At 38.0% G+C, this 12,860-nt stretch overlaps 1 protein-coding gene across 4 annotated transcripts in view; it reads left to right on the top strand.

The window, feature by feature from the left end:
• SUDS3 (SDS3 homolog, SIN3A corepressor complex component) overlaps positions 1–7,976 on the top strand; it is a 52,261-nt gene extending 44,285 nt beyond the window's left edge. For all 4 annotated transcript variants that reach the window (XM_051972891.1, XM_051972893.1, XM_051972892.1 and 1 more), the window contains exon 12: positions 4,519–7,976. In XM_051972891.1, the coding sequence (XP_051828851.1) occupies positions 4,519–4,617 (99 nt within the window). In that variant the 3' untranslated portion in view covers positions 4,618–7,976. The remainder of the gene's footprint in view (positions 1–4,518) is intronic.
• Positions 7,977–12,860: the final 4,884 nt, after the last annotated feature.

Below are 12,860 nucleotides of genomic sequence, written 5' to 3' on the forward strand. Positions count from 1 at the left end.
GACTATCAAACTGGAAAGAATTCAGATATTGGCCTGGCAATGGATTGTATCTGAGGCTCAAAGTGAAACTCGATATCTTTGCTCCCTTTCTTTCCTATTTCTGTATAAAAGGTACCATCATCCTTCTAGCCACCCAGACCTAGGAGTCATCCTGGACTCTTTACTGTCCCTCATCCCTTGTATTCAAGTTATTCAAAGCCTTTTGATTTCACCTTTGCAGCATCTCAAATGTGTTTCCTCCTTTCTTTTGACACATCCAATCACCCTTGTCTAGGCCCCCATTACATTATAAACCTTGCAGTACCTTGCAGGAGCTACTAAAGTGATTTTCCTAAAGCATGGATCCAGTTATGTCTCTTTTCAAAAGCAAAAATCCTCCTCTTCTCCTCCCAAAATGTTCAGTGGCTCCCTTTTACCTCCAAGAGCAAATTAAAAAAAAAAAAAAAAAAAAACAAAAAACTTTATTTGGCATTCAAGCTCTTCATAACCTATCTTTTCCTCCTCTGGTTACTCCTTGCTTTCTAATCTTTACATCTACTCCATGCTATATGTTCTTTAGTCCAGTGATGTTGGTCTCTTGGTTATTCTAGAAACAAAATGTAATTTCTCTTGGCCCCACGCATTCTTTCTGTTTCTCCCTCATGCCTGTAATGCTCTCCCTCCACCATTCTGGCACCTAATCTCCTTCGTTTCCTTTAGGCCCTAACTAGATTTCCAGCTTCTACAAGAAGACTTTTCCAACCCCTCTTAAATCTAATCCCTTTCTGTACTTGTTTGTACATGTTTGTTTAATGGTATCTCTTGTGAATTTCTTGAAGGCAAAAATTGTCTTTGACCTCCTTTTGTATTCTAGTGCTTAGCATGGTGCCTAGTACATGACGCTTATTGAGGATCACTTGACTAAGTTGAGAGATCTTCACTAGTTTTGAAGGTTTGCCCTTCAAATGAAAGGATATATTTGGCCACAATAGCTTTTGAAGATTTTAAAAATTTGGGGAAAGTTGGGATCTATCAGTTAAAAAGAAATTTTGGCTGTGCCCAGCCACTGATGAAATTTTTACACCTTGAAGTAGGAAGTACGTATTTACAAGTTGCAGATATAGCCACCAGATGCCTACAGTCTTTAAAATTGCAGGGACTTTTCTTGGTCAAGATGGAGAAGAGAAATATAAGTCTGACCATCTTACTGTAAAGATGAACTAGTTTCTCATTTTATTGACTTAATAGAGCATCTGACGGGAACAAGTGCATGCAATACTGATTAAAACTTTGGTAACAGACATTTCTCAACTCTTAGAGTTTCTCCAGTTCGTTCTTCAAGTTTGTTATTAAGTGAAATTGGAGCTCTTGTGCCTTGGCATTGGATAGGTTGACCCAATATGGCCAACTTAGTTACTGCAGAGCAAGAGTTTAAAAAGGTCCTCCTTTATTTTAGGGCCAGAACAGAAAGTTTGGAACCTATAATGCCTTATAAACCTCATTTTCCACATCTTTCAGTAACAATTTTGAAATGAAGAAAAGAAAAAATCTTCATGATTCATCACCTATTCACCCCACATGCAACTGAGAGAGGAGAGATGGGGTTTGCCTTTAACTGGGTTCTATGAAGTATATCATATTCAAATTACTTGTTGGGTGTAGGAGACAAAATCATAGTAATATTTCGAGAGAGTAAGCCAGTAGCCAGAAATAAAGCTCCCCAAGTTAATTTCTTTAGCTATTTTTGGACCAACAGCTAGCAAAGATGACAAGAACCCAATTTCTTGAGTTTTCTAAGGACACATCACACAGTGTGCGCTCTCTCTCTCTCTTTCTCTCTCTCTCTCTTTCTCTTTTCTCAAGTTGGAGGCAAGATTTTTTGTTTTATGAAGAGTTGTAAAGTGATAGTCCTTTTATTCCAACCTAATTGATGCTTATCTCAGTTTTCAAAAATTGCTCCCAATCTTCTCTCCTTCAGCTTTCTACCCTTTCTTCTCTCACTAACATCTTAACAGAGGATCTTGTTTCTTCAAAGAGTGTCTCCCTTTTCCCTTCTATTCATATTGAAACCCTTTTACATCAACTTCACATTCTTCTCTTCCTTTCCTTCAGCTTTTTTTTTCCTGGTGTTCAGCCTTTTTCCTTGCCAACGCCACCCCTTGATTCCACTCTCTCCCATCTGCTGCTTCAGAATGTTCCCACAGTTAGCTCCTTGCTCTTTCATCTTTAGCCCCCATTTTCCTACTGATTCCTTCCCTCCCTCCTTGAAACATCTCCAAATTTTCCTCAAACTTTAAATCTCTTGATTGATCCTATGATTCCCTTTGAGTGATGTCTGAAATTTCTTCTCCCTTTATTTGCCAAACTCCTAGAAAAAGCTGCCTTTACTTTCTCTCTTTCTTTTCTTGCCTCTTGCCACTCTGACCCTTATTGGTATAAACAGTTTAAAATCCATTATTGTACGGCTGCTAACAGAGGAGCTAATCCCACTAGTCAAAATTCACCTGAAACTATTCTCTCTACTGACCAGTGATCTCCTGACCGTTTGACCATCTTTTCTCTGTCCTCATCTTTGACCAGTCATACTCTTCAATGCTGATTGTCATGGCTCCTCCCAGGGGTATTTGTCCTGTTTTTTTCCTGGCTCTGTCTCCCTCTTTGGTGACTCCTTTGATCTCCCTTGCTGGCTCATCATCCCTATTGATGAATTGTCTTCCTGTAGAACAATCCTAACAACTTAGTATTTATGTAGCTCTCTAAGGATTGCAATCTCATTTGAGATAGTAGGGTGTCTGTGCAGCGGGAGAACTGTTCGGTTCTGCAAATATGTATTGTATCTAGGATATACTGCAACATATTTAACATATATAGGACTGCTTGCCATCTTGGGGAGGGGGGTGGAGGGAGGGAGGGGAAAAAAACGAAACATAAGCGATTGCAAGGGATAATGTTGTATAAAAATTATCCTGGCATGGATTCTGTCAATACAGAGTTATTATTAAATAAAATAAAATTTAAAAAAAAAAAAAGAGATAGTAGGGTGTGATTATTATCTCCATTTTATAGATGAGGAAACTAAGGCTAAGGAACGTGGCTGGCTTGCTCAGGGTCACACAATCAGTGACTAGGGAGGTATTTGAACTTGGTTTTATCTGCACTCTGAATCTAGCCTTCTTGACCCCTGTTCTCTGGCTGTCTTTTGCCCTTTCACACTGAGTACTTCTTGTCTTTCCAGTCTCTTTCTTTATTGCCGCCCTTTTGTATTCTGCTCAATCAGAGTGCCTTTCTTTGTGCTCCTGGTTCCAGTTCCTGTGGCTTCTCTTCCCATCTCACTTGTCCTGCCCATCCCCTACCCTGGACTTTACTATCTGCTCACTTCCACCTCTTCAGATGTCTCTCATTCTTCAAGATGTAACTGAGATTTTACACTAACCTTCCTCCTTGCCTCTGACTGCCAGTGCCCCACTTCCCTAGCTGTCTTTTATTTCTATTTATTTTACATATATTTACATAGAACTTTTGATATCTTTTCTCATAAAATGTTAGCTTATGTTCTGCCAGAACATCAAGTACATATTGAAGTATATGCAGAATAAATTCAAAAGAAACACCAAGGTAATAGGAAATGATTGTATATTCTTTGTATCCCTAGCTATGGAACATAAACATTTAGCGTATGCCTGTTGAGTGATTTGCTTTTTCCTGCTTCAAAACCTTCCAGATTATGACCAGAGCCTAGGTTTAGAGTTGGAAGGGGTTTAGAAGCTATCTAAGAGAATATGAGGCAGAGATGCATTTACTGAGATCGTACCAGAAGAGGCTGGGTCAGGATTTGAGCCTTCATCCTCTATCCTACTTGTCCTCCAGAGGTAGTAGTCCCTGTTGTTTAGGGAAAGTCGGGTCTTTGGGATTCAATTGGATGACTATCATAATCCAATCCATGGTTTTAATATGAGAAGAATAGAGAAATTGAGCTATCTTTAGTAAAATGGAAAGGTTGAATGACCAGGATATATCCTTTGGGCTGGAGGGTGAGAAATATTTTCAAATTCCTTTTTGAAGTGTATTTTTATAAATGTATTAACTTCCTCTTGGAGTTTGAATTTGTGTTTTGTTCAAGTTAAATTCAAAGGACCACTTGTCCACAATCTCACACATCTTAGGTTCCAGGATATTTAACACCTCTGAGATAAAAGGGAAAAAAAGAAAGATCCAATGTTTGCTCCTTTCTTATTCATGTAAGTTCAGCAGATGAGGACTGGTTATGGCTCTTCTGAAGTAGAGAGGCCTTTGGACAAACAAAGGTGTAAGGCAAGCAGCCTGTAAAGAAGTGCACTTTATGTTTCAGAGGTTACAAACTGAACAGGAATTGAAGTGAGCTGTGTGAGCAAAGGGACTTCCCTAAGATCATGGCGACCTGCTAGCGGTTGACCTTTTTAGCGATTGTTTATTTAGTTCTCTTAGCTTCCCTTCCCCAGCATTCTCCAGGTCTCATATCCAGGTGATGCTTGTTCTTTCCCCTTCCACTTTGTCCTGCAGATCTGGGTACGGAAGACGAGTGACAGCACGAAGATGAGGATCTACCTGGGACAACTTCAGAGAGGGCTCTTTGTGATCCGCCGGCGTTCGGCTGCGTGACACCTTCCCCTCCCCCACCGTGGCTTTTCCTCGAGTGGTTTTTGCTTTTTGTTTTATTTTAATTTTTTCTTTTTAAGAGAAATTAAACTTACAGGGAAAAATAGTGACTCCGCCTTGGAAACGGACAACACTGTGTTATGGATCCTGCAACCACTTTTGTGGCTGGCCACATACTTCTTGGATTAATTTTTGGCCCTTCCATACAACCAACCCCTTAGTCTCTTCCATACTTCACCTTGAGACTTTATTACATTGATTGGAGAGGGAGAAAGGAGAGAGAGCAAGAGCGAGTGAAAGAGCGAGAGAAAGAGAGAATGAATGTGAATGTGGGTTTTGGTTGATGAAAAATATTACTCAGCAGATGTCTTTACATCTTTATACTCTTAAAAGTGGAGAGCATAGTGGGGGAGGGAGACATTATTTGCATTTTCTTATAGTTTAATATTTTGAATATGATCTGTGCAAGTCATATAACCTTGTCCCAGGTCAGGAGGTAGATTTGCTATTTTTCCAGCAGCCTTGGGGCAGAGGTCTGAGCAGAAGGAAATTGATTTTCCTGGTTCTCAGCTGCCACTGTGAAATACTTTCTGTAACATCTGGCATATGCCAAAAATTCCACTGGATGAGCAACTGAAAGATTTGTCCAGGATTCCAGGTGCCCTGCAAGAAATGAGGAGAAGATTAAGAATTCATAACATTGCTGATGTTACCATCTTTTGAATAACATTCATTGCATATAGTTTATTCAAGCACCATTCGTTAAATCCCAAGGCATTTATTTGCAAGCTTTTTTTTTTTTTTTTTAAATTTGGGGAAAAAATCCTTTTGAGAGGATTGTGTCTTGTTAGTGTATTTTTTTTTTTCCCTCTGACCCCAAATTGATGAAGAGGGGTACATACTGCAGTCTTAAGTTAATTGAGTTGTCCACGAGTAGAAGGTAAAGGAGACGAATAGCAATGGCATAATCACTGATAGGTATACTTCCACATAAAATTCAGGATTATTTCCCCTTGCTGATTTCAATTGCAAGCTCATTGACCATTCTGGAACAACTAATGGAAGAGACTTTTTTTTTGAAGGTAGTCCTTCTAGATTCCCAAAGGACTGGCACAACTGAAATGGGATTCTCATGCCTTGGCTGTTGGTGAACTTGGCACTTGACTAAATGGAATCCAAATGCCACACTATTCTTTATGCTCTTCATCATTCTTCACGTCTCCCCCCCCATTTTCCCTCCTCCCCTTCCCCTTTTGATAACTGGAGAAATGATTCAATAGTTAATAGTATTTTCTATAATAGTGATGTCATTTTGAAATGTTTTTAGTGACCTTGACATTAGGACCTCAGAGGCAACTAGCAGCAGGAATCATGTGTCCCACTTCACTCAATCTGTTGTAAATGATTTCATTTATCCCAGAAGATTCTTATTGACTTATCTCTTGATATACCAACAAAATGACTTTGGGATTAGAACCTAGTGTAATTGCCTTCATCAGGGTATTACTTCAACAGAAACCAAGGATACTTGATTTGAAGTGAACATTTATAAAGCTTTATTTTCAATATGATTTTAAGCCCATTTTCTCTTTATTTTCTTTGTCTTTAAAAATAGTATAAATGAGACTATTTTTTCAAAAAGTTGTTCAGGTGTTATAAAAAATGTTTCTCTTTTCCAGTACTGATTGTGCAGCTAGATCAGCTTTCAGTCATGAATCTCCCTTTGATTTGTACATCCAGAATTGTAGCACAGACTGGTCTCTGCCACTTTGTGATTGTCAAGAACTTCTCACACTTGAATTTTCAGCTTTAGCAATTCCACTTAGGTCTCATGGAAAAATTGGTTTTCCACCCAAATAAGTAGCATACTGCACATGACTCAATTTTTTGGTTCTCAGAGGGCATGGGCTCTTACTATGTTATATTTAACAGAATGGCTATTGGCAGTTTGAACAAGGAGCCCTTTTTTTTTTTTTTTTTTCCAGTTTATCAACAGCAGTAGTAGTAGCAAACCTCACCAAACAAAAGTTTGTTTTTTTTGTAAAGAGTTGTCCATGACCTCACCCAATGCCCACTGTAGCATAGACTTGCCTTTTCTTTTTCTTCCATCAGGGGGTGTTTCTGTGCTTTTGTAACATGACCAATTTTAAAAAAAGTCATGCTTTGTGAAGTTGTATGTGCCCTCTTCATTCTATAACTTTGAAAACCACAGAGACCAGTAATAATCCACTATCTCCATCATCACTTTCTTATGCTCCCTGAGCATCATAATGTCCCATAATAGTTATTTTATGACTCTTAAGCTCACCTTGATCACAATCTAATAACTTTAGAGTGGAATTTTGGAACCCAATGTACTAACTTGTTTCCCCTGCCTTCAGAAAGTTCAACTTATATATTTAATTTAAAAATCTATGATTGTTAACTGTGGAATGTCCTAGTAGTTGCTCTTTCTGGCAGTCTGTAAGATATCCAGATAGAGATCATTCTATGATTGAGAAAATATATTGAAGGGGAAAGATGGATAGCCTTTGAGATAAACTAGGATTATAAAAGGAGGGGAACTTCCATTAAGATCCACTTGTCTTGATCAAGGTCGGAAACTCCAGATAGCAATTGCTGCTGAAAAGATCTAGCGTTACAAAATGTGTAACCCCTAGATCTCTGGGTTAACTCCTAAATTAAAATTGTTTCCTTCAAATAGTTGGCTTTTTTAGCACTTGGCACTTTCAAAAAGGTCAGTCCAAATAATTCTGTTTTATAGTCTCTGTGAGTATGTATATGTGTTTTTGTCAGGCATACCTGCCTGCAATATTGTAAATAGCTCCCTGCTGCAAGTCTGCTCCTATCCCTATTGCACCTCTAGGTTAGGTCCTTTGAAGTGCCGGTGTCTTTTTTGAAAAATTTTCTGATAGCTTTTTGTAGCTGTACCAAAGCCAGGATGTTTTGGGTAGATTTGTGGCATTTTTGGTACCTGTGTTTGTGAAATGTTTACCAAATAAGTAGCTGTAATTTTTGGATTGCCTTAACTGGGACGAAAATGAAATCTCAGTGGCTCATGTGCAAATCACGCCAAACATGCCATGCAGTGGGCTTCAGTGGGGGTGGGTGAGGGGAGATGTTTGTGGTTTGATATTTGTGAAGTGCTATTTGGAACCCACAATAGCATGTGGTTTTCCATCTTTGGAGAGTATTGAGGAATGAGTGGGGAAGGAGAAACCCTTGCATTTGGGAAACAACTGTAACTAGGAAGAACTTTAAATTGAACCCTAAAGAAGAAAGCTGAGTTTTCTTATTGTAATATCTTACTGTAAATTGATTATTTACCAATTTTGTCAATTAAAAAAAAGTTACCCTACTCATTTATTTCTTGGGACTGGAAATCTTGCCACAATAGCTGCTTTTATGCCAATTTGCCAAAAGTTCAAACCACTGTCACAAACCAGAAATGACACACAAAATTGTTTGCTGCAATTCTGACAGACACATATAAAAATATTAATTGATATTCAGAGTTTTTTGAAAGATAAATGTAAATGTAAAACTTGTTTTCTTATCCCTACCCCCTCCCCAACAATAAGTATTTCAAGAATAAGAATATACAGTCTATAAACTGCTGTTGAAATAATGTGTAACTTGGGATTTTAGATTTTGTGATATACCAAATGGTGGAAGTGCTCGTAGTTAGCCATAGACTTCTCTGGGAGCAGAGTCTGAAAAAATTGTTAATGTTTGAACATTTTTGGTTCAAATGGGAATCCAACTTTGTTCTTTTTTGTTATTTCATGTTGCTTCATGATTCTCACACTAAGAAATTTGACCTTTTAAGTTCAGTGAAACAGCATCATTAAACCTTCTCAGTTACTTGAGGTAAAAGACAGTAATTAATATTGAACTTTGGTGGAAAATACTACATACACTAAATTCCATTTTGGAGAATGGTTTGTCTTAGAATATTCTAGCTAATAGCTGTAAATATACCATGTAGATAAGGACTTCTTAAACTTTTTCCACCTATGACCTCTTTTTTCTTGAGAAATTTTTGTGTGACCCCTGGGTATAGAGCTGTGTAAAATTAGGTATACAATTAAAAAAAATTACTGATAATAAAACGTAATTTTGCAATTCCCACATTGAGACCCCATATGAGATCATGAACTACAGTTTAAGAAACTGAAATATAGATGACCAATTTTCAAAGAAATTGAATATGATAAAATATTTATTTGAATCAGAATATAACCTTCCTTTAATTAGAAGAAAACATTGCTTCCTGTGCTTTAGTCATCTTAGTAAAGCTAGTAAATAATAGTACTCTAGAGCATTCCATCCTGTACCCAGGGTATTCATCTGATCTTGTACCTAGTCTATTCAGGACTAGGTACAAGTAGTAGGAGATAAGACACAGCGCTGCCTCATGGAGGTTAAAAGTTTTAGGAAAGGCCTTGAGTCCATGACATGAGGATGGATTATAGGAAGACAAGATGTTGAGAGTAGAGAGGTAACTGAATGTGGTGGTAAAGGGAATCTGCTTCTTTAGGTTGGCTTCCTAAAGGCAAAAGAACGAGGAGCAATGAGTGTTAGTAAAGGAAGATTTTTTTTTTAGATTTAAATGGTAGAAATTTTTAGCCATGAATGCTGGTCACCTGTGCAATGGATCACCCTCAGAGGATAGGTTCCCCTCAATGGAGCTCTTTTTAAAATTGGCTGGAGCCCTTGTCATATATGTTATGGTGGGGCTATTTTGGGAATTTTGATCAAACTGGATGACCACTGATGACAATTATATTGTATGTCATAGTTAAGCAGCTACAGAATAAAGTTTTCATATTTGGAGGGGCAAGTTGTTAAAGGCTTCCTTGAGGAGGTGAAATCTGAGTTATATTTTGAAATGAGTTCTTATTTTATGTGGCAGACTGGTAATAACTTAGGAGCTGCATAGCATAGTATTTATTTTGTTTTTAACGTTAGTTTTTTAAAGAAATGTTGATGTCCAAATTCTTTCCCTTCCTTACCTATTGAGAAGAGAAGCAATACGCTATCAATTATACATGTGAAATCATGCAAAACATTTCCATGTTAACCATGTTGCCAAAAAGAAAAGGGCAAGAAAAATGTGGAAAAGGTGTGTACCACTCTCTTTTTAAATGCATAAGATATAATTCTCAGGTATACAAAAGAAACCATTTATTTGAGTTATATTTAGCAATAGAATAAAACAAGTTTGTGAATCCCAGGTTAAGAACCCCCCTTTCAAGGGAATGGTTGGGATTTAATAAAAGGTTTGAGTGGGTGGGGAATAGGATGCTTCAGTTAGAGCAAAAGTGTGGAGACTGTCGAATACCCTTAAGAAATTGAGTATTTCAAAGTATTTCAGTTTGAATAGAGCAGAATAGTAGCATTTATATAGTACTTTGAAGTTTGCAAAGTGTTTTACATGTATTTTATTATAACAACCCTGAGAGATAGAAACTATTGTCAACATCCTCCTTTTACAGATTGTGAAAGTGAGGCAGATAGAATTGTTAACATCCTCCTTTTACAGATTGTGAAAGTGAGGCAAAGGAGTTAAAGGACTTGTTTAGGACCAGCAGCTCACTGATGTCTGATGGGAAATTTGAACACTGATCTTCCCTGACTACAGGCTCTTTCCACTGTACCTTTCTAATGCCTGTGATACATGGAAACAATGGAAGGCTGGAATCAAGGCACAAGTGCCAAATTGTGAACCACTCTCTGAATGCTAAACAAAGGAGTTTAAACTTAGAAGAGGGAAAGCTGCAGAATTTTGAGTGGAGGTAGCACATGATCAAACCTGTTCCTACTTTGATTCTATCAGAGGATATGAAGGATGGATAGGAGGGTTAAGCGAGTGAAAGGTTAAGATCTGTGAGGAAGTTATTACTGTAATCTAAGTGGAGGTTAATGGGTGGTCTTGTGATGGCAGAGGCAGCTAGAGGGCTGGGCCTAGAGCCAGGAAGACCTGAGTTCAAATACAGCCTCAAATACTGTGTGACCCTGGACAAGTCACTTAACCTCTGCCTTAGTTTACTGAAGAAAGAAAAGGCAAACTACTCCAGTATCTGCCAAGAAAAGACCACAGATGGCATTGCCATGTTATGTGGGGTCATAAAGATTTGTTTAACCAAATAATAACCTGAAATGGCAGCAGCAGTGGGAAGAGCCAAGATAGATTCAAGAAGTACTGTGGAGATGGGATTGACAGGCCTTATCCTGATTTTTGTATATCAATCAATTGAGCATTTGTGGCTTTCTAGGAACACTGCTAAGTACCAGATATGAAAGGTTAAGAGATGAAATCGATAATTCCTAAGGTGGTGAACTTGGGGACAGTTTGGGGGTAGAGAATGGGAATCACAATCATATCTTGGCATTTTGATAAACTAGTCTCCTAACTACCTAGGGTCCTTAAAGTAGTGGGAAGTTCCAACTACTATTGAAGAAATAAACTATTCATAGATACAATGAAGCAGATGTCTCATCACTGTTGTAACAAGTTTTTTCCTTTTATAGGAGGCACCTGCAGTTTTGTCTAAATGTATTTAATAATTATAAAAGTATTTGATCACTGTTCTAGTCTCTTGCCCTTGAATGGGAATGTTTTCTTATAATAAATATAGTTATATGAATAACATAAATGTAATTAATCCTGCCAGCTATATTCCAAGTACTTCCCCTTTTCTCATAAGTTGCAGTTTTTTCTCCTTATCTCCCCTGTGAAATGCTTCATGTATCCTAAGTTGCAGCAGAAAGCTGCTGATTAGCTGTGTACTTTTAAATGTTTCTGAAAAGTTATAAATCCAAATCTGTAGAGTAGGAAGTTGAAGCTGTTAGCAGTGAGAGCCATCTGCCTTAGACTGCTAATTTCTGCTTTCTGTGACTTATTTTGACCCATAGTCACCAGACCCCTGCTAACCAGTAGCATATCTTAACTAGGAGGTCCCACACCTCTTGAATTTGAATCACGCAGAAAAAAAAGTTAGAAAAAAGGACAAATTTAGAAGGAAAACATGATTTGGGGCCACTTGAGTTTGAGGTACCAGTAGAACTTTGAGGTAAGCTATTTGAGTTGTAGATCTGGAGACATCAGAACTGATTTTTACAGATGTGCAGATATTCCTTCAATAGAAGCAGGAGTTGAAGATTTGAGAACAAGCATTTGTTAAGCACCTACTATGTACCAGGCACTGTGCTAAGCATTGGGGATACTGATAGGCAAAAACTGTCCCTACTTCAATTTCACATTCTATTGAGCAAGACAGCTTGTAAACAAATAAGATAGGTAGATGATGTATGTAGGATTGCATGTGTATATGTGTGCATATACACATTTTCCATCTATCTAAAATTGGAAGGGGCTTGCAGTTGGGAGTACCAGGAATGACCTGCAGAAAGTGGAATTTTAGCTGTCTTAAAGTCACTGAAAATAAAGGAGAGCATTGCAGACCTACAAATTCAAAAGAATGAGAAGGAGCAATACTCTCAGAAAAAGGCCAGTACAGCTGGATTGTAGAGTGTGTATAAAATGTGAGAAAGACTGAAAAGTTAGAAAAAAGCCAAATTGTGAAGAACTTTAAATGCTAGAAACTTGATATTTGATCCCAGAGATAATAGGGAGCCATAGGAAGCTCATTGAATAGGGGAGTTGTTGAGGTGTCATGATCAAATCCACCCTTTAGAAAAATCTTGGCAGCTGAGTGGCAGATTGATTGAAATAAGGTGAGATGAGGCAAGGAATAGGTTAGACTGCCAGATGCATTTTAAAGAAGTGGGAGGGTGATGAGAGCAGTTGCAGGCGAGATAAAGTAGGGGGTCACTTGTAGATTCCATACACGTCTCAGGTACCACATTAGATTCCTCAAATAAGCAGAAGAAATCCTAACAAAAGCATGGTCAGGGAGGCTATCATCAGGGATGTGTTTCTGAAGGGGGAGCCATATTATAATGCCTAAAATCTGCTGAAGTAGAGAATAGTTATGGTACCTTGGCAAGAGAGGATATCAGGAATGAAAAGAACATTATTACAATAATATACCTCCACCTTGTGCTCATAGAACCAGGATATTGCTAGAAGGGTCTTCGAGATCATCTAATAAAACTCTCATTTTACAGTGGGGAAAACAGTTCCAGAAAAAGAAAGTGACTTCCAACTAATTGGGAGACTTGGTCTCTAGCTCTGACTCAGTAGTACCTATTATAATATTCTATCAGTCAAGTTTTCATCA

The sequence above is a fragment of the Antechinus flavipes genome, chromosome 1, assembly GCF_016432865.1.
Source record: "Antechinus flavipes isolate AdamAnt ecotype Samford, QLD, Australia chromosome 1, AdamAnt_v2, whole genome shotgun sequence".
Classification (NCBI taxonomy): domain Eukaryota; kingdom Metazoa; phylum Chordata; class Mammalia; order Dasyuromorphia; family Dasyuridae; genus Antechinus; species Antechinus flavipes.